The 26,241-nt window shown below is 32.8% G+C and overlaps 5 protein-coding genes across 5 annotated transcripts; 3 read left to right on the top strand and 2 right to left on the bottom strand.

Annotated features, from left to right (window-relative positions):
* Window positions 1-10: 10 nt before the first annotated feature.
* Window positions 11-1,826, top strand: LOC122592888 (SWI/SNF and RSC complexes subunit ssr3-like). The gene is made up of 2 exons (XM_043765213.1): window positions 11-415; window positions 1,431-1,826. Exons 1-2 carry the CDS (start codon window positions 77-79, stop codon window positions 1,557-1,559), a joined length of 468 nt encoding a protein of 155 aa, XP_043621148.1. The 5' UTR covers window positions 11-76; the 3' UTR covers window positions 1,560-1,826.
* A 1,535-nt stretch (window positions 1,827-3,361) lies between these two features.
* On the bottom strand, window positions 3,362-5,036 carry LOC122594388 (zinc finger SWIM domain-containing protein 7). The gene is made up of 5 exons (XM_043766853.1): window positions 4,885-5,036; window positions 4,757-4,778; window positions 4,549-4,654; window positions 3,759-3,866; window positions 3,362-3,665 (listed from the first exon to the last, which is right to left on the bottom strand). The coding sequence occupies exons 1-5, from the start codon at window positions 4,970-4,972 to the stop codon at window positions 3,564-3,566; spliced, it is 426 nt and encodes a 141-aa protein (XP_043622788.1). The 5' UTR covers window positions 4,973-5,036; the 3' UTR covers window positions 3,362-3,563.
* A 1,548-nt stretch (window positions 5,037-6,584) lies between these two features.
* On the bottom strand, window positions 6,585-11,202 carry LOC122592619 (probable E3 ubiquitin-protein ligase RHY1A). The gene is made up of 3 exons (XM_043764895.1): window positions 10,836-11,202; window positions 7,587-7,747; window positions 6,585-6,959 (listed from the first exon to the last, which is right to left on the bottom strand). The coding sequence occupies exons 1-3, from the start codon at window positions 11,031-11,033 to the stop codon at window positions 6,626-6,628; spliced, it is 693 nt and encodes a 230-aa protein (XP_043620830.1). The 5' UTR covers window positions 11,034-11,202; the 3' UTR covers window positions 6,585-6,625.
* Window positions 11,203-13,898: 2,696 nt separating this feature from the next.
* On the top strand, window positions 13,899-16,122 carry LOC122592620 (leucine-rich repeat protein 2-like). The gene is made up of 7 exons (XM_043764896.1): window positions 13,899-14,108; window positions 14,425-14,557; window positions 14,660-14,731; window positions 15,155-15,298; window positions 15,377-15,448; window positions 15,547-15,618; window positions 15,805-16,122. Exons 1-7 carry the CDS (start codon window positions 14,030-14,032, stop codon window positions 15,869-15,871), a joined length of 639 nt encoding a protein of 212 aa, XP_043620831.1. The 5' UTR covers window positions 13,899-14,029; the 3' UTR covers window positions 15,872-16,122.
* Window positions 16,123-22,111: 5,989 nt separating this feature from the next.
* On the top strand, window positions 22,112-26,241 carry LOC122593295 (PXMP2/4 family protein 4-like). The gene is made up of 4 exons (XM_043765687.1): window positions 22,112-22,576; window positions 24,197-24,425; window positions 24,546-24,670; window positions 24,841-26,241. Exons 1-4 carry the CDS (start codon window positions 22,238-22,240, stop codon window positions 24,922-24,924), a joined length of 777 nt encoding a protein of 258 aa, XP_043621622.1. The 5' UTR covers window positions 22,112-22,237; the 3' UTR covers window positions 24,925-26,241.

Here is a 26,241-nt window from a genome sequence, read left to right as displayed (position 1 = left end):
AAATTCTCTTCTTTCTTACACTCACTCTTTCTCCTTATCTTCTCATAAAAACACTCAAAAAAACACACACAAAAAAATGGCAGCATCATCATCAACATCCATGCCTTTAACATTTTCCCCCACATTCTCAGCCACTCCCAAAACCAAAACGACGACGTCTTTGTCGTTTAACAGATCTACACCATCTTCATTCACAGTTACCAAACCGACGTCGTTTCGTGTGCTGACAAAAACAGTCATCTACGCCACCGCTTCAGAGCCTGTGACTGAAACTAAAAAGAGAGCTCCTAGAGGCTTCTCGAAGCCTCGCCCAGTTTCCCCTGAAATGAAAGAGTTCCTTGGCGGCCGGACTGAAATCCCTCGGACTGAAGTTCTTAAAGTCATCTGGGCCCACATCAAAGAACATAACCTACAGGTATATATATCTATATCTATATATGTATGTATATTTTATGTTTGTAAATATAGATTTGTGTTTTTGGTTTTGGAGTTTCAGTACTTCTATATGAAACCCTAGCTTACTTGTATACATATAAATGTTTGTTTATATGCATATGTATATATATAGTTGTTAGAGATTTTTTTTTACAGAAAAATGCCCTTTTTTTTTTTTTGCAACTGAGTATGCCATTATTTTTCTAGTTCTCAAATTGTTATCTTTCTCATGTGTTGGTTTCTGCAATTTGTTGTATGTATGAAATGGTAGTATTCTTCGATTTTGGTGCTGTTTGAAGGTTTTTCGCATTAATTGTTTTGCTTGCTGTTTTAGTTTTTGAATTTTAAGTTAGTAAAGCCACTTACTTTTCTGTTGAAATAAAGTTGCTAGTAGTAATGTACTATGAAATTGTAGCTGGTGTATACAAATAGACGATTTTTTTTTTTTGATTTTTTAGAAATTATGACTATGATATTATTGCGACCGACAGGCCGTGGGGCGTCTGAGATGTTTTCCCAACCAAGTGGTTGTGGGTTCAAGTCTTGTTTGGGACATGTGTATTAAAAAATGTGTTGATGATTGTCTTTGAGTTTGCTGCTCAACAAAGGAATGTGATATCGTTGCTTGGTTTTCGTACTGTTTGGAGTTTTCTTTTTCAATCCACTGCTAGTAGTTAAGTTTCAGTTGGATTGGGCTCCATAATTTGTGTGTAAAACTTTTACGTCTTATGACTTAATTGTATTGTTATCTCAGCAGTTTCATATTTTCAATTTTTAAGCAGCTTATATGAAATTTCAGCTTGCTTATACACGTGGAATAGATGTTCTAGCTATTACTCTCGAGTTTTTAGTGTGAAATGCTGTTGCCTGATTTCTTCTCTTATTTCTCAAGATTTTTAGTGTCGGTTGAGTTCTGATTGGTAACTTTTTTCTGTTGAAACGCTTATTATCAAACCACTTGTTTCTTATTTTGTGTACATCTTCTATGTGTTCAGGATCCAGCAAACAAGAGGGTAATTGTATGTGATGAGAAGCTGAAGAAGATATTTGGAGAGAGGGATACTGTTGGTTTTCTTGAGATTGCTGGGCTAATTAGCCCTCACTTCCGGAAAGTGGAAAGTTAGGTTCGATACACTGACCGTGAAACCTGGTGCAATGTAAATGGATATCTATTTTGGTTGATGATATTACTAGGGAGAAAGAATAGCAGTACCCGCCCCACCTTTTTGGTAGTTTATGGCTATGTTAGGGGATTCTAAAAGCCAGTAGAATCTTGTTTCTTTAGTGTTTTTGTCTTCTGGGATCTGTCTTCTTTTGAATGTTTCGGCTTCTATGACGTTGTTATTATGCCTCGTGGATTTATATATGCACTAGTTTCATATTTCTTAGTATGTGATTTGTACTTTTATTCGTGGATTGTGGTCATTTCATACAATGTTATGCTGCATGCAATACTAATGAGCATCATTGTGATGTAAAGATGCTTCTGGTGTCCAGTATAGCTAGCGCCTAGCAGCAGTGGTTTTTTAAGGCTTTCATTTTTAGCAATGGAGTGTTCTAGAGGGAGCACTTAGTCGGAAATATGGGGTTTCCTTTACAAGTTGAAAAGATACACAACAGACTTTGGGGGTTTTTGGTTAGAACAGGGAATTGGTTTAAATATTTATGTGAACGGGAATGGAATTTCTAAACCCAGGGTGACTGTTATAGACTAAAGTATGGCGGTTTTGATTTATTTTTTAGAACTAAATCCAACAAAGCTCTTCACTTGGTAATAGAACCCATTTTCTTAACCAGTATTATAAAACTGTCCCTTGGTACCCTAACAAACATTTGCGTGGTTGAACGCTTAAGGACATCAGTCGTGATGATAATAATCGATAAATGTTTGGTTGATATGACAATAAAGCAATGACACGTTTTTTTGGACATCGATCAAAAACACACCTTTGCTACTTTAGCTTAAAAGCTCTGGTTTTTTTGTATGGTGTACATTTGCTCCTTTAGTCCTTTAGCTTAAAATCTCTGGTTTTTGAAAGATTCAGGTGATTCAATGCCACACGGCACACGCCAGTGAGCTGAAGAGAGTAAAAATATTTGTGAGAAATATTTATTTGGTTTGAATAGGGTATTGTCTCTATTGCAAGTCTGTCTAGGTTGTATGTCTTAGACAGATCAAACATATTATGTTCCTCATACAAATGTTCTACTGGCATTGTTATTCAAGCTATCAGGATTCAGGAGTAATCATTACAATTTATAACTGTTCATTGAATAGAATAAGTGTTTAGCAACCAAACATCTTTGATGCAAAGATAATACCAGACAAAATTTTAGTCATCATGTTTGTTCCTCTAGCATTCTTAAGAGGAACAAAGCTTTCCCTTGATCTTTAGACACCAGAAATCCATTTATACGAGGTAATAAAACAAACTCTTTGATGTTCAAAAAAAAAAAAACTCGTTGCAAACTTGCAGGAAAGATCATATACAGTCTTGACTGCCCATTATTCGCATACCTGAGTATTTGGTGTGTTTTCGATGGTCTCAATGCTCCAAAAATTTAAAATATAATGCTTTCCAGGTGTCTAAAATGCTATTTAGTTCAGCTCAATGACCACATCTTTGCATACCACCTCGCATTAGGTATCTATTGAAATTTATTACCCTGACCAGTTACAATCTTGTCATTGCAATTAAATATTTAAACCTATATAATTTTCCTTCAAAATTATACTTAGTTGCAAGGGCGGCAAAATGGGTGGATTGGGTCAGGTTGGGCAATGGGTCAGGTTTTTCCGCTTCTCATAGCTGCTCTTTCCACACCTCCGGATATCTGGTGCCAAATCGTCGCCCCTTTCCTTATTTGAAACTACCACCTCCACTTAGTTGGATATTTTGTTTTGACATCAAGTATAAGACGCCTATTTTGGATGAATGTAACAAAAGCAATACAAGAATAACAAATTTGGTCCTTTACAATACTAAACCTTTTTGCTTTGATATATACCAAGCATCATGATGCAAACCATGCTTATAGCAACTAATACAACTTGAAAACTTTAACTTTACTTATCCTAAACAGAACGAGATTTTCTTATCCAATATCCACAGTTAACTTGTTTGCAGTTATAATTTCGCAAGCAGATGTGCAAGCTGCTCATCAGAAACTTTGACATCAACACATGTACCCAATGAGACAGCAAGTCTGGCTGCCAATTGATGTTTGCACTGCAAAAGTAAAGAGAGAAAAAAAAAGCAGAAATATCAAATCAAGATATGAGATGATGTTAATGAAAAGAACACGTTGTAAGAAATGCTTACGCAAAGTTGCTCTCCTCTGTTGACAATGTCATAAAAGAATGAATAACATGCACAATAGTGTTGTGGGAAACATAAGTATTCTTCTTTCTTTCTTGACTCCCCAGTAACCTATAATTACAAATTCAATGTTGCATGATCAGCTTACAAGTTACAATTACATACTTTATGTCCTCCCATTATAGTGTGATCAACTATTGAATAATAACCGACTTGGCTGACAACACTTTCCCTAATGATACAAGTCGGGGAACACTGCCCTATCCATGAGACTTCATCCCAATGACTACATATGTCCTGCCAAGGAGCGGACTCCCTCAACGGGTTGGTAAAGCGCTAAGAAAGGGCCATGGATGCCTCCAATGAATATCCAACATGGGTATTTTCAACAATCCCCATCCTCGAGAAGAACCAGAACCTACTAGGCCATATGCCTTGCAAACTTTGGGTGTGCATATTCTTATGGCTTATCGCTTAAAAGCTATGTTCAAAATAAGCAACACTCATTTGGCTTTAAAAAAATGAGTGCGTTTTCACTTAAACAAGAACAGAAGGAACCAAACTGCATCCTGGCTTTAAAAAATCGCAATAAACGATATACACTTCCAAACGCCCTCTGAGTTTAGCATACTTAAAGATAACCCATACCCACAATTGGTTTTAGTACAATTCTACAATTTAGATAATGACTATGCAATATAAACAAGCGCATTTTCTAGTAAAAGACTAAAAACCAATACACTGAGTGATCTGACATTAAACCCGAAATTCCAAGTTTGAGAGGAGGAGAAACCTGGAAGATGGAACGACCACTCGGCTGTCCGGATATCTTCTTGACGCCACATTGATCGACTATCTTGGTAGCTCTCTCCAAGTTCTTCCCAAACAGGATATGCAAACTATACGTGTGTTTGTGTTTTCATCATATAATGTAATAACAGAATAAACTTACAGATTATAATTATCATTTAATGTAATTATTAGTTGATTGATATACTTACATGGAGAGCTGATCATCAGTCACTGCAAATTTGAAACAAAATAAAATTAAAATAAAGAGTTTAATATTCTTTTTCTCAATAAAGGGAAAAATCTACTCAATTTAATATATGAGAAATGAGTAAAGTACCTGAATGAGTTGATTGGATTTGGGTCCAGATGGTTTCTGCAACTAATAAGCTCTTGCTGTTGTTATTATTGTTATTGGATGAGCTCATTTGTAACTTCTTTTCCAGCAGCTTGATATCTTTTTTTTTTTTGAACACTTTTATATATATATATATATGTATTAAAACCAAAAACCCTAAACCCTAAATATAAATTTGTATCAGGAAAATGCAAAAAGAAAAAGAGTGTTTGCATTTTGAGACATGGAATTCAGTTTTCCCCAACTAACGATTATTGTCAAGTGTTACAAAGATACAAGGCAACTTTGACATTTTTTTTTGTTACACGCTTAAATGAACCATATTTCGTAAGCAACAGACACATTATCCCAACATTCACAATTTTATGTTTGTATTCAAACGTTTAACGGGAAAAAAAAATTACCTGATGTCTTTTTTTATGGGTTTTGAATCTTAATAAAGATTGGAGGTTGAAATGTCAGAACCTTATCTCTACATATGTTGAGAGACTGTTTTCAGTTTCTATCTAAATGATAGAAAAAGGTACCATGTTACTTTATTCATTCGTTTAACGGGAAAAAGAAAAATCTAATTTGTGTTATTTGTTTACTAAATCTTATTAATATTAATATAAGCGAATTTTCCTTCAAACCATTACACTAGAGTGGGCGGTGCCTCCCCACTCTTTCCCACTTTTCCTCACTTTTTTTTTATCGCTTCCAACCTTTTTCCAACTTAGCCGAAATGCGTCACCATTTTCTCCTCATTTAAAAAAAAAAAAGACAAAATATAAGAAAAGACTAAATAAAAGAAAAAGATGAGAAATAAACCGCTTTACCACTTTGCTCACCACCCATTTGGCAAAAACCGGCGACCACTTTTTTCCCCGGGACACTCCGTGTACCCTAATTGTTGTCAAACATTCTTTTTATATTATTTATAGATAACCCGTTCATGTCGTAATTGGGTAGAGTTGTTATTTATGTTGTAATTATATGAAGAAGTTGATGGTTTATTTTGATTGTAATAACGTCTGATTGAAAAATGAGAAAAATATCATGTTCATTTTATCACACACGACTACACGAATATAATTTTGATGATGAAGTATTTTTAGTCATAGTTCAGTATTACTTAGTTGGCTAATCGGACAAATATTTAAACAAATTGTCTTTTCTTTTTTTCTTAATTTTTTGAATGGCAAACTATTTATTCATACGTCTAAACTAAATCTTTTTCTTAATTTTTTGAATGGCAAACTATTTATTCATACGTCTAAACTAACTCAAATGTCTCAGATGAAACTTAAGTCTTCACGTCTTCACAATCATGCTTGAAAACACGTCTCCCATCTTGTAGCGAAGAACACAGTTGATAAACTATACATACAACACTAGAACGTACGTTGAATGACTAGTTGATCATGCAAACATAATAAAAGCGATAGCATAATATGCACCCATATATGTATGGAAAACCAAGTTAAATTCACCAACTAAATTCACAGGAGCTACAATACGTGGGATTCAGTCGAAGTACCAAAATCTATGAAGATTGAAGACTATCACGCTCAGCTTTTTTGCTTCCTTTTCATAGATAATGTGACATTTTCACAAAAACGGAGTTACAACAAAAGCAGCATAAGTCAGAAGCCCGCCTGTGTCACTCAGTTAAAATAGACATATAGTGAACAATGGTAACATAACCAAAGGAAGCATTAATAAAGAACAAGGAAAATGAGTATTAGTTTGTGGATACATTTAAATGTACAGGTTTTCTACAATTGGGGCAGGCCCCACATATTCGGAGCCAAGGAAACAAGCAGGTTGAGTGGAATGTGTGTGCACAATGCAAGCGTATGAGCGCACCACTGCCATTCTGGATATCTTCAAGACAAATCGAACACCCTCTAAAGGCAATTGAGGTTTCATCATCATTTTCACTGCTGAAACTCTCCGACTGTAAGCAGTTAAGAGCATCCTGAGTGAGTCCAGGAACATGCTTTCTTGTTAAAATCTCTTCCATCCTTTGGTTTCGGATTTCTAATGGGTAGTCAATTCCTGTAAAGCTATTGTTTCTGTTGGAAGAAATGGCATATTGGTTGATGTTAGATGATGACTCTCTACTTTGCTTGTAAAGAGATACAAACTGTCATTTGTAGTTGTAGAGGTGATAACCCCAAATCATGTGGATATTAGTGAAGGTATTTTACCGGCATCATAACCCTTACAGGGTGGGATGATGGGGATCCAATGTGGTTCTGGGGGCAGGGCGCCCTCCTTTACCCTTTTTTTTTTAACGTTGACTCATTAACTTAGAAATGGGTTGATATTCTAAAGGGGCAAATCAACAAAAAAGAAAAGAAAAACAAACACAAAAGGTTAGAAAACGGTCCGTATGATTAAAAGAGTTATTTATACTTTTTTAGGCATAAAACCACCTAAATCATTTTATTAAAAAAAAGTTTTAACTATTTTCTAAATAATACAAATTTCCAAATCATAATCAACACACTAATTCCTTTTACAAAGTCAACAATTTCAGAAAACCAACCTTACCCGACCCATACTAAAACCTGGCATGTTTTGAATAATTACCCAACCCACCCACTTTGCCATCTCCAGTTATTGTCAGTTTTAGAAATTATGACTCATTAGTATGATTTCCCTAGATGTAACGAGTCTTGTGATGCAAGCAAGTATACCTATTTCCAGAAACAGAGACACCTCTCAGTCTTTCCAAAAGTCTCTCTCTTGCAAGTAATACGGCTCCAGGAAGCCTGTCACTTTCACTGCCTCTACCGCTGATACCATTGGAATTACCCAGGGGAGATTGACTACTAGTACCATCTTGTTCCTCATGTTCCTGTGTTTAACAATTAACATAATCAGATATCATCATCATCATCACAAATACTTTTAACACTCATGAATACATAACATGACAATGAAACAATCGGAAGTCAAGTTATGAAAGATGATAATTTATTTTCATCAAGTTTCACATACAACTATCTTTTCTAAGATAAAATTAATCGTTTTTGGACCAAAAATATCGACCTTACATGTCTCAAAGTGTATATTTTAGCTATGGATGGACTACTTTATCATACACATCAAAACTTTTGCCATGCTTAACCTAACGTTGAAGCAAGCAAGTTTAGCAGCCTTGTCAGTATCTTATGTAGCCATGTAGGCATATCCTACAGCCTGCGAGATTGCACAAGCACCCACATTGGTACCCTAACAGATTAGTAGTATGAAAATTGCAAGACAGGCATATATTACAATCATTTCATAAAGGTGAGATTCTTGCAAATAGATAATGCACACACTTGATGCTGGTCTTATAGTTGTAAAAACGTCAACTCAATTTTGCATAGATAAATTATAAGCACAAGTAACAAACCATTTCTATCAATGTCATAATAAAAGCTCAAACACAAGAGCATCAAGTATCAGAAAATTATAATAACCCCAAGTATGACAAAAGTTCTTTCCTGGTAATCATTGATCTGGACATATGTCAAAGCTCAAGCACATCTGTTGGCCCAGCATGGATCTTCATCGACCCGAATCACAACACATAGCGAACCAAATTGACAGAAAACTGAATTTCTATTTAGTCACGGTTACAAGTCTGTTTCTACGTACACACATATATATAGGGTTGTAAAGACACCCCTTTGATAATGGTTACATCCCTACGCGAACAGTCACACCCGTTCGTCACACCCTTTCACTAAATTACGGTTATAAACTTCTAAATATACATATTTGACCCAAACTTTAACTATTACATATTGACCTTTCTACCCAGGACTTATTAACAGATTATATATCAACAACATCAGGGTGCAGTGTTAATTACTATCAAATTGTTGAGATCTATTATTTGTTACAAAAAATTCTGAACATACAAACCAACTAGCATAGTAAATGTGCATTAGAGATATATAGTGTCCGCAGATTTCTCCATTTAGGATGGAGAATGTGAAATGTAACATTTTTATTAGGTGTGGAGAGAGTTCAATGTGGCACGGTCCTATATGAGTGCTATAACCCAAATTGGGGCAGGAGTAAATCTATATCTATATACATATCCAATACATTTGATACTTATTTTTCAAGTATGTGTGTAGAATGGGTTTGTCACTCGTATGTGTCTTTAAATTGGGATATCCGATTGGGTGTAAATGCATAATGTTTGATCATAAATGTATATATCTAATAGAAATCTTATTATCTAAAATAGCCATCTACTACTCGTTTTAACCATGGTAATACTAAAGCTTGTTCATTTCTAACCATTTTGTAAACCGAAATCCAGAAAGAAGGATATAATCGTGCCCACTTGTATAAGGCATGGCATAATTTATCTTGTAAACCTCTAATAGTGATACAAGGATTCTCTAACCCTTAGTTGCATAGTATTTATACAATCCAAACATAAGTCATTACTCATTAGAGAACCTAACCAAACGGTGTCACATCGCGCTTGTAAGCTAAATCATGTCACATCATACTTAGTTTAACAAAAAAAAATGCTATCCTTTTGCAATTTTGCGTTATACGATAGTTAAAAGTATAACTTTAAAGCTAAAATGGCTTAATACGACATTATAAAATGTGTTGTCTTTTTTTTCGAACATTCAGTCGGTATGCGACATCAGAGAAACCTCACCGTACAATGGTGAAGCCTTGCACGTACCCTAGACAACGAGATGTACACCAAAAGCCGTTACAAGTATTCGGAGGAAAAAACCCAAGACTTGTTGTCATCCTTAAGGATGGAACTCAAGGTAAAACCTGGGATGCCTATGACCAATTAGACTATTGGCAAAAAGTATGTTGACTTACATGGGCCTAGTTAAGATCTCTGATGCACGGAAACGGCAAGAAGGTGCCGTCCCACGTACCAGAAACTTCCCGGGGACGGAAACGTGTACGGGGACGGCTGGAAACGTTTCCTGGACGTTTCTTGACCGTTTCCTTAAGTCAACCAACATTTCTTGAACCGTTTCTATTTTGGGGGACGTCTTTTAAAGGTTTCCAGAAGTCCAGGGGCGTTTCTTGTAAGTTTTCAAGGCGTATTGTGTAAGCTTCTCGCCGGAATCGTTGACTGTAAACTGTAGTTCGAAGCTTTGCTAGAAGAGACAGCGGGAAAGTTGCACCAGGGGTGGTGGTGGTTGCTAGATCTGTTGAGGAAGAAAGGGGGGAAAAAGTATTTTATACCCCTATATGTACTATGTGCTTTTTTTTTTTGATTTTTAGAATGACAAATATGAGTTGTCATGAACTCATGACTAATTATATCTATCTAATTATTTAATATATAGATATTATCTATATCTATCTAATTACTTAATTATTTAATACCAATTATATTTAACTTGTTTTACGAGTATTTATTAATTAAAGCATAAACTTAAAATAGTTATTGAAACTTATATATGTTTGTTAATATTAACTGATCTTGTATTTAATTTTCTAAATTTGAAGTATTATGTTTAGATTTTCAAACAATTATGTTAGTTTCAAGTTTTTAATATATTTTTAATTTTTTATTATAGATAATTTTATAAATTATTATTTTTATATATAAAACCCCAATAGAAAGTATGGTGTATATTTATTTTTCAATTTCATAACTATATTTTATATTTTTTCATTGCCGTACCCATGCCCATTTTTTGAGTTTTGTCGTTTCCCCTTCCCGTATCGTACCCGTTTCCCGTTCCCGTACCGGTTCCCGTGCAACATAGGTTAAGATTAAAAAAAAAAAAAAACATTTAATTGACCAAGGTTCAAAAATGTATGAGTACTATTTTTAATGATGTACACGGCCTAACCGGGGTAACGTGTGACCGTTTCCAAACTTTAAAACAAAATAAATAAATAAATAAAAGACACTATAAAGAAAAAGTATATGAAGAATAAGGAGAAAAAGTTACCAAATGAGAGTTACTGCAAGGATGGTGATGGCGGGAAGAAAGACGAAAGCGATTGTTGTGGTGATGACTACGGCAGATTGTGGAGGTACGATGGGGTTGCTTAGCTGCAAGAGATGGGTGTGTGACGTCACCACCACCGGGGAAGCTGAAACGGTGTCTCCGGCGGTTATAGTGAAAAAGCTCCGATGTACTTGTCATCAACAATATCCACCAGAATTTCAATTGTGTTTTGATTGATAGATAGATATGGATAAATCTTTAATAACTTTAATAATCTTGTGAGTCAGCCAGTCAACTAGGTGGGATTGGTTGTCACGGGATTTCTACACCATTTGTGTTTTCATAATCGGCAATCATCCAAAAAATTGGTGTTATAATAATTTTATCAATTGTTAAAATCAATTAAGGAAATAAAACTAGGAGAAATGATTAGGAAATTACTCTTATAAGGTTTAGAAATATATACATTTTCTTTTCATAGATGTATCTCTACAATGTGACGGTTTTAGCGGTAGCGATAATGGGTGATAACAGAGTCGATGAAGGCGGGTTAGCGATCGTGATAGGATTATTATTAATATAAAATTTTTTATTAAAAGGAGTGTTATAGTTATTTTATAGGTATAGAGTGAAAATTGCTTAGGATATTTTGTTAAATTAATTGATGAGATATGACGAAAGTGAAATGTTTTGGGGCATAATAGTCTTATCAAAAGTTGGAAAGTTAAAAAAGAAAAAAAGAAAAAAGTGAAATGTTTTATTAAAAAAATTTAGATAAGATGCACATAACTACGTTAGTAAGATATCAAATTACTTAATAATTAAATTGTAACGACACGTAATAAAAATGATTTTTTTTTTCATCTATAATTGGTTATTTATCTTATTTTGTTAATTTATAATAATGCAAAACTATAGACCTTGATCTTGAACATAAACTTAAAAGCCTCAAACATAAATTAGAATATTTTTATTTTTATTGTGAATTTGGAGTGTTATTTTAGTATATTTCAAACAAGAACTCTTCCAATCGGTGAGGAAAGAACACCACCAACCATAACTTTGGTATCACTAGCATCGAAAAAAATCCATTTCATAAAAGCTCACTTTGAGAAAAAAAAACCCCTTAGAATTAGGATTTAACAATGCACCTTTGGTACCTAAGTCTTTCCTTCATTCATTTACGTGCTATTTGATAAACTAATTTACACTCTAAGTTGTATCAGACTAAAACGATTGCCTAAAGGCTTGCTAATATCAGAAAAAACCCATTTACATCAATGTGGGGAAAAAATATAACCCAGAATCAGGATCCAACCTAGGACCTTTGGTGCCTAAGTCTTTCCTTCATTTATTACATGTTACTTGATGAATTAATTTAAACTATAAATTGTATCTTCAAAAATATCTCCACTACCAATGTTATATCAGTTACATTTACACCAACCTATACCACTCATCGTCGTCACCATCACTGATAGTCTTTGCCATCACCACTAGTCATTTGCCACTAACAGACCGTCGTCGCATTACACCGTTGTATTGCACGTGTACCTTTTCATAACTATTTTATATTTTTGCCTTTTAATTTGAAGGTGATGTGTGGGTGCCAAAAGCAACATTAAAAAAACCTTAGAAGACTGCTTAGATACTTTTCTTATTTGCCCATATGATTATTTGGGAGGGGATATAAGGAGTTTTATATATGTCACTTTTAATTGGAAAAATTGTTTTTCCAGTCTTATATACTTGGCTTTATGAATATACATATATTTATAATGTTTTTATGTTGTTAAATACGTTCAAATATGGTGTATATTTTTGTTATATTCTAATCTATTTTTTAATGTAGTCATGCAATACACACCATCAAATATGGTTACTTACATTTTACACTTTAATATTTGTTTTCTTTTGGTCAAGAGATCTTTATGAAAACAGTCAGTTTACCTTTAATAAAAACAAGATTATCTACATTTTACCCTCCCTATATCCCGCCTTAACAAGGACTGGATACTGTTGTTGTCATCGAGTGGGTGCTACAAATGGGCCCACCGTTGACTTGAAAGCACTTGAAATTTAACATGCCAAAAAAGAACGGAAGTCAAGGAGATCAAAAGCCATTTTCATGATGGTCCTTCCGTAAATTAGATATTCTTTTCTAGTCCTCTACGTATATACTCCGTTAAAAATAAGTCGTCTACCTAAAACACAAAATGCTACTATCTAATAAGAAATTGTGTAGTTCCATCTTTTGTCAAAATAATCATAAAATTGATGCAATAATCACCTGTTTTCCACTTACTTATGCTTCACTTTAATAAAAACTGGCTTACTAATACTCAAATGAAATTAGTTGCGAATTTTATTTCTAAATATAAGTATTTATATAGGTTCACAAATTAAGACATTATATTTAACGTGACCTGATGCTGTATAGGTGAATACTATTTGGTAATGAACTAACGATGAAGGTATTTTGTGCACGTTAAAAATCTATTGACAGTTTGACACTCATTAACAGGATCAACAAAAACAAAACATGATTCTATGAGAGTGTACATTGTGATTAACATGTTACTCATTTCATGATGACTGTTTCTTTTCTAGTTTCATTTCAAAAGAAGACTTTATGTATTATAGAAGAGTGCCTTTCAAAAAAAAAATATTGTAAGAAAGTTTATTTTTAGGTAAAAGTCATAAGTTAAAATCTTTGGTTTTGGCGTTTGAAAAATTTCCAATCATTGTATGTGTAACTCACAAAATACAAGTTTATCTCTATTTTATTTGACTTGGAAGTGAAAATTATTTTTTATATCTAAACTTTCGCAAATCGGTGAAACACATGTATTTGTAAAATTAATCTTTTGCCAAGGACAAAAAGAAGCATGCAACAATTTACAAGAATCAATAAAATCAATATAAGACAAAATAGTTGATGGACCATTTTTGTAACTCCCCAAACATTATACAGTAACAACTTTATCTAATAAAATAATAATAAAAAAAACATCAATCATCACAATCAACACATGACTTTTCCCATCTCCAATTCAACTTCCAATCAAAACCATTCTGCATTTTTCCATTGTCTTTCCTTTTGACCCAAAATTCACTCAACCCAAATTTAAGACCAATTCTACTCTCATTTTCTTCAAAACCCCAACTGCAAAATCCTTTCTTTCTCATAAAAAATGTCATCTTTTACATTCTCAACCTTCATTCTCACAATCTTGTTATCTCTGACTCCCATACTATGCACCAATTCTGAAGGTAAAACTTACTAGTTCTGCTGCTTCCTTCTTTAGGGTTCCCAAATTTCATCTAATTATGTTTAATTACTTTGTTATTTGGTAAAGTATTCATGGGTTTTGATCTTTAGCTCAAATCTTGAACACCCATTTCATGATTCTTGATAAAGTTTTGATCTTTGACCAAAGTATTGAACACCCATATCATGATTCTTGATAAAGCTTTGATTTTAACTAAAATCTTGGAAACCTATGATAAAGTTTATATCTTTAACTAAAATCTTGAAAATTTATGTCATTATCTCTCATAAAGTGTTAATTTTTTTTGGATTTTACAGGAAATGCTTTACATGCTTTGAGAACCAGGCTTTCTGACCCTAAAAATGTATTACAGAGTTGGGATCCTACACTTGTAAATCCTTGTACATGGTTTCATGTTACTTGTGACTCTAATAATCATGTTATTCGTTTGTAAGATTTCAAGCTTTTAGATTTTTATGACACATTTAATATCTTAGTAGTAAGAATTATTTATTTCAAGCTGATAACTTTTTGTTGTTCTATTTATTTCAGGGATTTGGGAAATTCTAATATTTCAGGATCTTTAGGCGCAGAGCTTGGTGAACTCAAACATCTTCAATACTTGTAATTACTTAGCACTCTTAATTCTGTTCAAATTTATGTGCTTTAAGCTTTTAATCCATAACTATATCTGGCTCTGGTGGATGTGTTTCCTAAATCAAACATTATGTGAAATTTGCAAAGTATCATATCATTGTTAGTTATATTTGTGACATTACAGGTGCTTAGTTAGTGGTGACAAGCTATTTATAGGTTTCGGTTTTAGTTGATTTGGTGATTTTACAAATTTATGGGCATAATTTAGGGAAAAGTTAACTTTTTTCTTAAGAAAAACTGAGAAAAACTGAATCTTGGCAAAAGGATAAATTAGCTTTACTAGTAACATAAAAGTCATTAATTTGGAAATTTGGTCGAGTGTTGTGGTGTTGTTTTGCCATTTTAGTTGGTTAAGAAACCTTGAAAGCTGAAATTCTTGCCAAATTACAGGGAACTTTACTGGAACAACATAGAAGGCAAAATCCCAAAGGAATTAGGGAAATTGAAAAACCTCGTCAGCATGGATTTATATGGAAATAAATTCGAAGGCAGAATCCCAAAATCTTTCTCCAAGTTGAAGTCTTTAAGATTTCTGTAAGCATAACTTGATCTCAATAGCACAATTTGATCTTTATTGAAAATATAAATTGATATCATAAGTTGCAACTGCAGGCGATTAAACAACAATAAGCTGTCCGGAACCATTCCAAGGGAGCTCACAACTCTTTCTGACCTTAAAGTTTTGTAAGTTTCAATAATGTATTACAAAAAAACATATATTGATATCGTTATTGATTATGATTAACAAGAATTAATGATTTTTATTGGTTATGATCTTGCAGCGATGTTTCTAACAACAATCTTTGTGGCACAATACCAGTTGATGGCCCTTTCACTAATTTCCCAATGGAAAGGTATTTCTTGCTCTATACGTTGCAAACCTTTAATTCCTTTTTTAGTCATTGGTTCATGGCGACTCAAGGACGTTTAAATGAAATTTTGACCCAAACAAGATCAGGAATGTCAATTGTATAGTTTTAGTTCTTTACTTATGATGTGATAGAAATGAATATTTATTGTTTCGTTTTGTTGTTTGCCAGTTTTGAAAACAACAGATTGAACGGACCAGAGCTGCAAGGACTTGTCTCGTACGATTTTGGATGCTAAGTTACTAAATATACGCATTGTAGTCGCAGCAATGTATTTAGCAAGAAGCATTCCTTCTTCCAACTAGTGACCCTTTTTTTTCTTGTATTTTATAAGCATGAAAAAACACAATAGTTACTAAATAACCCTATTAAGTGGAGACTGTAGAATCTTTCATTGTGTCTAAAATTATTGAAAGTTTACTTCATATGATTACTGGTATGTGTTTCGGAACATATTTATAAACATTATCCGATATTTCAGTTTTAATATTTCGCTTTGTTTAGCGCTTATAATATCAAACTTGGCAGTAGATGTGTAATGGTTCTGCTAAGATAAGATGGTCATTTGTGGCAGTAAATGATAAAGTGTATTTGGTTTTGATGTGACAATTAAACACCAGAATGACTATATGTTGAAATATTTATCACTATATTAGTATAAAATGTTTATAAACAACCAGGAAAACCTGAAAGCACGTTACTATTTTGTTAGCATAAATTGATTATATATATATATATATAAACCAAATCTAGTGCATTAGTGTCGACCCAACAAACTTGTCTTGGTATGTCTACAGATCATGATAATTTAGTCAAGTTGTCCAACATAAACAATTGCAGTGGACTTAAAAAAAGAATGACACTAGTTCATGTGATTGGTTCTCATAGTTCATACGGTATTTATATAATCAAGAAGATCTACTTTCTCTTTCTCTGTATCTATAGAATTCATCTTCTCTTCAACATAAAAACAATAGGAAATTTTCAAGACAAATGACTGCAGGGTTTCTAAGAAATGCTAACAAATTGCACATCTATACTAACACCTTATGGAAGAGACACTTGATTTCCACCTCAATAAGATCTTTGGTTACCCGACCACTATACCAACGTCCAAAAGCTTTTCACTTCCGATTTCTTCAAAAACAAGTGCATGAAATTGAGTTTTCTGTTCCTCCGCCTACTATGAATACGAAGAGCATAACATGCTTTTCTTCCATCTCGAAGTATGGCTTTATTGGTTGGTATTTGGGCATGATTAAGACCAGACCCATGCTTACTAATAGCATCACAACCGCGCTTATTTGTAGTACTGCTGAGTTATCCTCTCAGGGACCCCAACTTAGTAAATCTTCTCTTCGTAGTTTCTTTGACTTTTTAGCTAAATTTCTATCCTTAGTTTCTTCGGAAGCAAAGTTAATACCCTGGAGGTTAATATGTTTGATGCTAGTGAAATTGTTGGCGATGATGGCCCGTGTGAAAGATTTATTGCTTGATTTCTTCACTGTTATTTTGGTGTGTAGGATTGTTCGAGTTGTATTTGTCGTTGTGGCTGTATGTAGATGCTTTTGACATGACCAAATTAGAAGACAATTGTAATGTTAGTTGTATGTTTCCACAGACTATGCAATGAGAATCTCTTTTTTGGTTTTCAAATGTTGATTTAAGCAGTTTCATTGTTGTATGTTCATAGTGTTAAATTTATGTACTCATATTTTAGTAGTGTATGAAGTTAGACATTGTTTTGATGGAAGAAGTTGTCCAAATTCTATCAATCAAATCAAATGCTTAAACATATAGGATTGCAATGATCAAAATAAAACCAATTTTAAGATAAAGAAAGCAGAAACTAGCAAAAACTCACCAAGTAAATGTTGCGCAGGTCGAGTTGGTGTTGAAACGTTTGACGACTCAAGATTAGGACTCGATCTCATTCAAACTTTCACAAGTCTCATTCAAACTTTCCATGGAGAATGACGAGTGTATGTGCCAAATGTTCAAATAAGAGAAATATGATCCAATCTCTTTCTAACTTTCCTATGTCTTATATAGAAAAAAAAGATATAATCAAAGCTTCCAAAACATATCCAAGATACGAGAAACCAAACTTCTAATCGCCTGGGAATTCTTCAAATATTCGGGTTCCAACCCTCATATCCGTCGATGTACTTGCCATAAGCATTGGCTCGAATAAATTTACAATGAAGCCAAATTATCAATCTATGATAAAATTGAAAACATATGTCATGATCAATGACAATAATGAATGAAAAAATTCATAATCCATGAGTCAATCATCTACTCGTAATAGCTGATAATTAAGGCTTATATTTTAGGTCCACTAATCAATTTTCTTTTATAAATCTAATTCACATCCTCAAATACCGAGAAAAAAGTTATGTTTAAAATTGTTGAGGTATTCCATAAACAGGAGTAGTACCAAAAGGGCAATAAGGGCCAATGTCCCTCAATTTATATTGTCATATAATTTAAATTTTCAAGGTTTTTTTTTTTTAATTGTCTCATTTTGGATATTATCTTTTATGGTATTTTTAACTTTGCTTCTTAGATTTTTTATGGTATCGCCTTTGATCATCAGAGTCATTTACTAACTCTCAGCTTATTGTCACAACTTGAAGACGACAACTCCGACTTTAAATGATTTTAACGTTTAAAACTTTTTTACGGTACTGGCCTATATATAACACTATTGAATTAAATGAGATATTTTTTATAATAAACATTGATATCAGCTCACCTAGTTGACTCACTTGAGATTTACTTACAAGGCGAAAGTTTAAATCTTGCCAGTGTACATTCATATTTATTAATCTCAAGTTGAAAGTTGAAGAAAACAGAGCCTGATTAAGACAACTCATATCTTTTGTTAGATATACCCTTACTTTTAGATACCGTGTAAATGTGTTAAGCTTAAACATGAATTATCCGAGTTTAACTCATTAAAAAAACTCCAATCCATCCGTGCCTAAACGAGTTTGAACCGAGTTGGAGCATAACTCAAAGATCATTTAATATTTGAGCTCTAGCTTTGAACAGGGGACTCGATTAAGCTTGCGGTTCTAAACGAACTTAAATAAACATCTAATTTAATATATATATATATATATATATATATATATATATATATATATATATATATATATATATATATATAGAGGGTAGCCATCTAATAAGAATATAATAAAAATACACATCATTGTAAACATCCACATCATCACTCATAAAAAAGGATATAATAGACAATTGGTAAATTTTCTTTTTCTTTTTCTCTAAATTAAACAGTTATAGTTGATTTAATTTTTAACTTTTTAATTCACGTTACATCAAACTTTACAAACTGTTATTCGATTGTTATATAAACTCTTACTTATTTAAATTGCTTTTGAATGATTATCTTTATTTTAGGATTAAAGTCAAGTATACGAAGTAAAATAAAAGATAGAAACTTGGATTATTTTATAGTTTTAAACATATTCTTTAATTGATTAATTAATTTTCTTATTGGATGCACCTTCTATCTGAAGTTTATCTAATGATTATTTTTTCTGTTGGATTATTTATATTGATGAATGATAATGTAATAGGCTTTTTTTTTCTTTTTCTGAACAAGTGAAAAGATACACTCTTTAGATTTATAGATGCATAAAATAATAAGTGCATCTACTTGGTTTTTATAAAAAAATGCATCCATTTTAACTTTTAAGCAGTGGTATTCTTTATTTTTTTTAAGCGTGCATCACTCTTATATATGGATGCACAAAAAGAAGGGATAAATCTTAAATATGGATGAAAAAAAAATAGATAAATCCTAAATGTGCATAACTCTGAATTGGATGCACAAATTATTATATTAAAAAAATGGAACGCAAATTGTTGTTCTAAAAAAAAAAAATGGGACGTGAATGCATACATGAGTAAGCATGGAACTTAAGTTACAAACTTAAGTTTGTAACTTCTTTTGTTTTAAAAACTGCCATGGAACGTCGCATACACTTTTTCTTTAATTTTTTTTCCCTTTTTAATTTACTATTATATCCTTAAAATTTTATGTAAAAAGACTTCTTCACCATTAATTTTCTTACTATTGTTCTTACCAGAAAATCACCATATATATATATATATATATATGGGTGAGATCTTTTGAGACCACCTCTTATTTTAGGACCAGCTAGGACAATTGATTTTTGTACACCATCATCATCTACTACGATATACAAGATTTTTTTGTAAAAATACTAAGACTTTCCGGCGACGGGCCCACCAGAAAATCATATGTAAGTTAAATTACACATGTGTACATGTGTAACTTACACATGTGTAAGTTAACTTACACATGATTTTTCTATGGGTCCGTCGCTGGAAAGTCTTAGTGTTTTTACAAAAAAGTCTTGTATATCGTAGTAGATGATGATGGTGGTGTGTAAATTATGAAAATCAATGGTCCTTTTTTGGATTTTTTATAGTTGGTCTCAAATTATCTTTCCCCTATATATATATATATATATATCCCTACATTATATAAATCTCACTTCAAAATTTGTTAGTTATTGCCTATGTGACATGCTTAAAAATGCAAGAAAGCCCAAAAATCATTACAATATTGCTCATTGGAAGGTCTACGGATTAGTTACTTTTAAAAGAAGTTCAAATTTTCGAAAACGGATTAGTTATGCTTTCAAGAAGTTCAAATTTTCAAAAATTTGAATATGTAACCGTTTGTGTATTGCTTGTGGCGGTTACTTCCTTGCATGTCTATGTCTATATAAGACCACTTCCATTCAGTTTTAAGACATTTCAAAACATAAACACATAACAGATCAATATCATGGCTTCACTAAACCATGTTTCAATTAGAAATTTGCGTCCAAATAATAAGCCATGTACGATAACGGTTAGAATTTGCGGCTATGGAAGCAACCTCTATATGGAGATGTTAATAACATAGATAGTATTGAGATGATCCTGATGGACGAACATGTAAGTATTCATTGTTTGTGAATTTTCTTTTTTGATTAGATTACTATTTAACATAACTTTCTTTCGAATTTATAACTAGCTTTTTAACATTCTAATGTATAAACATTTTCATTTTGACAGTTTAATAAAGTGGTTGTTGTTGCAACAATCGGTTTTATTCCACCCGACCAGTTATGGTATTCAATGGAATGTGTGAACTGTTCTCAAGAAGTTAAGTTGACCGATCTCTACATGGATGCAGTCGACATTATTGATGCTTTAAGGGACAACAAAATGTGGATTTGTTGTTCATGTAACAAGGAAGGAGTTCTCATCAATCCTAGGTATATATTTATTTAATGTGTGGTAAAATTGTATCTCTGTTTTTTTTTTTTTTTTGTAGGTTTAACGTGCAAGTTAGGATTGTAGATGCCACTAGTGCTATTGGAGTTAGAATGAATGATCAACAAATTTTAAATCTTATACAAAGAACAGCCTATCAAATTTGTGATGAAAATTATGAAGTATATTTGGTTTATTTTAGTGCTAAATAAGACTTTTCTATGCATTATAAGTCATTAATTTTTTTTTAAATGGTCATTAGTTGTAATAGGAGTACATTTACTTCGCTACATGCATGCTTGAATTGGTGTTAAAGAAATTATTCAAGGTTATAGCGCATCCACATGGGTTTATATATCAAAGTGTGGGAAAATTCATAATACCTATCATATCCAGGTAACCAACATAATCTTTCTTATATGCGCCTACTATGGGCAATCCATTTTATAATTTCTCTCCGGCGTGCAATGTACGCGTTTTAAGCCCTCTTGTATCATTAATAAATCCTAAGGTATATCTAGAATTCTTCTTCTTTAAATTAATCAACTCATAAGAATATTTTTATTATGTCCAATTCAGTTATATTTATTCATTGATACAATCTTAAAATAAAGTTTAAGAAAAATTATTTAGGTTATATATATATAAAATAATCTAATATCAGTTTACTTTGAATTTGATAAATGCATTGGTTGTGAAGTATGTGTTCACGTTATCACGTATGTCCTATAAAATGTACCTGTTATTGATTGGTAGTTGGAACTGATTTTAGAAAAAAAACAATTGCTTAATTACAGTATTGATTTCGAAATATGTATATTTTATGGTAATTGCGTTGAGTGTTGTACAACAAATTGTTTATAAATTAATAACCGATCTCAAGTCGATCTCCAACTTTAAAATTATTTACATGTCGAGCTCATACGCGTATGATTCGAAACGAGCCGAACTTTGGCTGTACTCGTTAGTTGCTACGCCCTTACTTTTAAATGATGGAGACGTCGTTTATTAGGAGTAAAATAAGATATTTCTTTCTCATGTCGATACGTTCCCTTTTTGTTGGAACAATAATAATTCAAAAAAAGAAAATGAGTAATTTTGTAGGCTCACGACAGTTCGACACGTTTTTCTAATATTGTTAGCCCAAACCCCACATAAACAAGCCAGCTCTGCCTTCTTCCACATTCTTTAAACCTCTCTTTCACCTATATAAACCCTAAAATTATAAAATAAAAATCACCACAAAATTTCAACTATCTTTTTCTTTTTTTTTTTTCAAAAAAAAATGAGTTCATCACGCTTTCTGAGAAATGGCAATAACGCCCATCATTATATAACAACTATATTGAAAAGACCCACTATATCTAACTCATTCGGAGCTCCAATAACCCGACCAGTTTTCCAAAACCAACCCAAATATTGGTATTCAAAATTTCCTGAAAAAAAGGTCAAAGGTGTTGACTTTTCTATACCATTTGCTGCAAAAGGTGTTGTAACAAGGTTTTCTTGGGTATCAAATAATGGGTTTGTTGGTTGGTATTTGGGTATGCTTAAAACCCGACCCGTTTTGACTAAAAGTGTTACTTGTTCCCTTATTTATATTGCTGCTGATTTATCTTCTCAGGTATGATATAAAGTTTTTAACTTTATGATTTAGTTATTGTAATTTTTAAGTTTATTTTTTTAGAATTTGGTATTGTGATTATTGTGCTAGGTTGAGTATAGGTTTTTTTTGGGTAATATATATTTATGTTAAGGGGTTCGAATCATTAACATTTAACACTTCCGTTCTAAAAAATAAATAAAATCTATGTTTTTTTTTTTAGAACAGCAAATCTATGTTTATGTTAAGATAGCAAAAACAGCCAAACAGGAATACACTTTTTATAGCGTTACCATTTTCTAGCAAAGTTATCTATAGCGGCCCCACAAGACCTTTACTTAGGGGGACTCATACCACTATGCCCTGGAGTAAGAATGCTCATTTTGGTTATTAACTATTAGTGGCCGGTAATTATAACTTAATTTGACAGCTAAAGCCTAATTTTTATCATTTTAATTGGTCATAATGGACTATGTGTCAAAGTGTTCCTTTTGCTGTTTGGCCATATGACACATATTATGGACTACAATGGTAAAAAGTATGCTTAAGCTGGTTAAATAGAGTTAATGGTTACTTAAATGGACTTAAAAAATAGTTATAATTACCAAAGCAGACTATCCGAAAAAGTTATATGCATCTTATGAAGTTATCATTTTAGATGATGATTAGCATGAAAAGACATTCCTTAAGGATATTAATTAGAGAATGTTGGAGAATTATGAAAGGTTTTTTGTTTGACAATGGGAGGAATCATATTTCATCTTGAGGGTGTTGGGATATTGTTTGAATACTTGAAGTATCGGCAATTGTATTAAGTGGAGCTAATCTTCATGGGTGATCATCACGCCTTGACAAAATGCCTAAAGTATATCTGTTGAGCCCCACTTTTAATATATGACTTGGTGCCAATTTGTTTAGTTGTTATTAATCTAGTTGTTTGTGTTAATCTAGTTGGGGTGTAATTGGATGAAGGTTTTTTTATTTGTATGCTACATTATAAAAACAACTCATCCATACTTCTGTTTTTTTTGTTCGACTTGTTTTATAGAATATGTGTTGGATTTTCATTTCTAAAATAAGCAATATATGTTCATCACTGTATTTTACTCAACAAATATCATATAAATTCGTGCCTGGAGTTTTGACTATTTATCCCAATCAGGCAAAATGGGTTTTATAAGCTTTTCACCCGTTATCCACTATGGTTTTTAGTACTAACAACGCCACCCTTCATGTAATTTTCTTCAGAAAATTTGCTTATGAAGTTATGATCATGTCTTATCCTATGCTGGCCAACATCTAAGATCAATTCTGAATCCTTGTTCTGTTATACTGTGGTCTTATCAGTTTTATGATTCTTAACTACTAGGTGCTAGTAGTTATACTTCTGATTTCTTGAAATAATGATTGGACTCCAACATGGCATGCCATGTGCTCCAAATATTGATGTGGCAAATTGTTTGTGATTTAATAGCGTTTGTGATTTCATAGTCGTTTTTGTAATGAATCCCATGAATTTAATGTCATCATGGTCTCAAACCTCTGATTACTTGTTTTGCCAAAAAAGACGGTATTTATGCGTTATTTGATTCCAATCCTTCTAATATTTGGGTTTATCTTTTTGAATCACCCCAAATCCAGACAATCACGCGGTCATCTTCAGACTCTTATGATCTAGTACGTACTTTACGTATGGCTGGTTATGGAATGATTATATTAGGTCCAGCAATGCATTTCTGGTTCAACTTTGTGTCCAGAATTTTTCCAAAAAGAGACCTTATTGCAACTTTCTCAAAGATGTTCATGGGGCAGTCAATATTTGGGCCTATTATGACTGTTGTATTTTTCTCAGTGAATGCAGGTCTACAAGGTACTACTTTGTTGCCTATTTTTATAATGCTTTTTACATTTTTAATTTATTTTACTGATTAGTCTTTGCAAATGGAGTGATGTTAATGAAGATGATCAATAAAATTATTGTATATTTCAGGCGAAAATAGTTCAGAAATAGTTGCTAGATTGAAGCGAGACTTGGTCCCTACATTGCTCAGTGGTGTTATGTTCTGGCCCATCTGTGATTTTATCACCTTCAGATTCATCCCTGTTCATTTGCAGGTAACACAAATGGTTTAGTTTTTAATTATTTCATAGTTTAAAAAATAGATAGGTGCTAAATTATGCATATCAATCATTTTATTTTTGTGGGAATGAAAAGGATATTTGCTTACCATCTAATACTCACTTTTAATTTTAATTAATTTTCTTTTTTGGTGTTGGCGATACAGCCTTTAGTGAGCAACTCATTTGCATACATATGGACTGTCTACATCACATACATGGCAAGCTTAGAGAAAGCAGAAACCAGTTAATGTAACCACTAGTTTTGGTGTTGCATGCTTTAAGAACTGGTGACTTTACTTTATCTGGCGATCTTACAAACTTGTAGCAAGGTGGAAGTTGACTGACTCCCAATTGCAGAAGTAATGGCAACACCGTCACATTTATTTTTTGCACGTAGTCGAGTCACATAGGCATATCCGTTAGTGTCCCTGTAAATGAGGCTGATTATTCAGCGTGTTACATCTAGAATTATAAAAACAATCTTAGGATAGTTCAACATTTTTTTGGGTTAATTTCTGGAGTATCCGTATCTTATAAAAAAGTGGTACAACTGACATAGTGAGAGTACAGGATTCTCCAATTTCTTCTTATCTATCGCTAAGTTACTGTAGCGTCAAATCAGAGTTTGTATTGGATCAAAAGTATAATTCTCAGGTACCAGCAATGAACATTATATTTTATTCTAATTTTGCTTCTACATGATATTGATCTGTATAATTTGAGTTTTTTGTATCTTATTTTTGATTTAAAATACTAACTATCGGGTCTCAGCATTGGCATACAGGCTTTCTAGTAAATTAATCAGTCCGTAGGGTCTACTCCGTATTCAACTTGGTTATCGATATGGCTTACTTTTACCAATATAATCATTTCTTGTGTGGCCATGCGAATTTCTTTTTGAGGAGATGCTTAACCAGTTCAAGTTTGTATGAAGAGTGACTAGAACACGGTGGTCGGTGGATATAGTTATCTGAAGGTCGGACACCACGATGACCAAGAAAAGCATTAGTCATAGTAACTTCCTTGTTTTATAGGCTTTATAGTATTCAGTAGTTATAGCAAGACTTAACAATTCCTCTATCTTAGCAAAGTAGTTAACAACATATATCACTTAGTGTTGGCCTGCAAATTCGTGGCACCATAATAGAATCATTACCAATAGCACGGAAAAAACCCAACTGTGAAAAGACCCAGTGGATTTTGCACTTTTGCAGGAGCATGTGAGAAGTAATTACCAGGTTTCGTCCAGTCATTGATACTCTGTAACCTGTGAGACTCTGATCTGTAAAGGTGATGAGTTGACATTCAATTGGTGAGTTAGGAAATTTGTATAATGGGTTAGAAAATGATTCACTTATAGACATCCAGAAAATAATTTTGTTGCATATTTGGGGGCTTGGAGTAGTTACTGTGAATCAAATTTTATGGTGGACGAGCTGCAAAACCGTCACAGTGTGTAATTTTTGTGTCTTCGCGTTAACCATGTTGTCATACAGCTTACTGGCCCTTCCATGTATGTCACTCTTTAAAGCCTTTTAACTTTTAGTCCAAGTTTATTTCATTTA

The sequence above is a fragment of the Erigeron canadensis genome, chromosome 3 (genome assembly GCF_010389155.1).
Source record: "Erigeron canadensis isolate Cc75 chromosome 3, C_canadensis_v1, whole genome shotgun sequence".
Lineage (NCBI taxonomy): Eukaryota > Viridiplantae > Streptophyta > Magnoliopsida > Asterales > Asteraceae > Erigeron > Erigeron canadensis.
The sequence above is the reverse complement of the archived record's forward strand: the minus strand, read 5'-3'. Positions and strand labels throughout refer to the sequence as shown.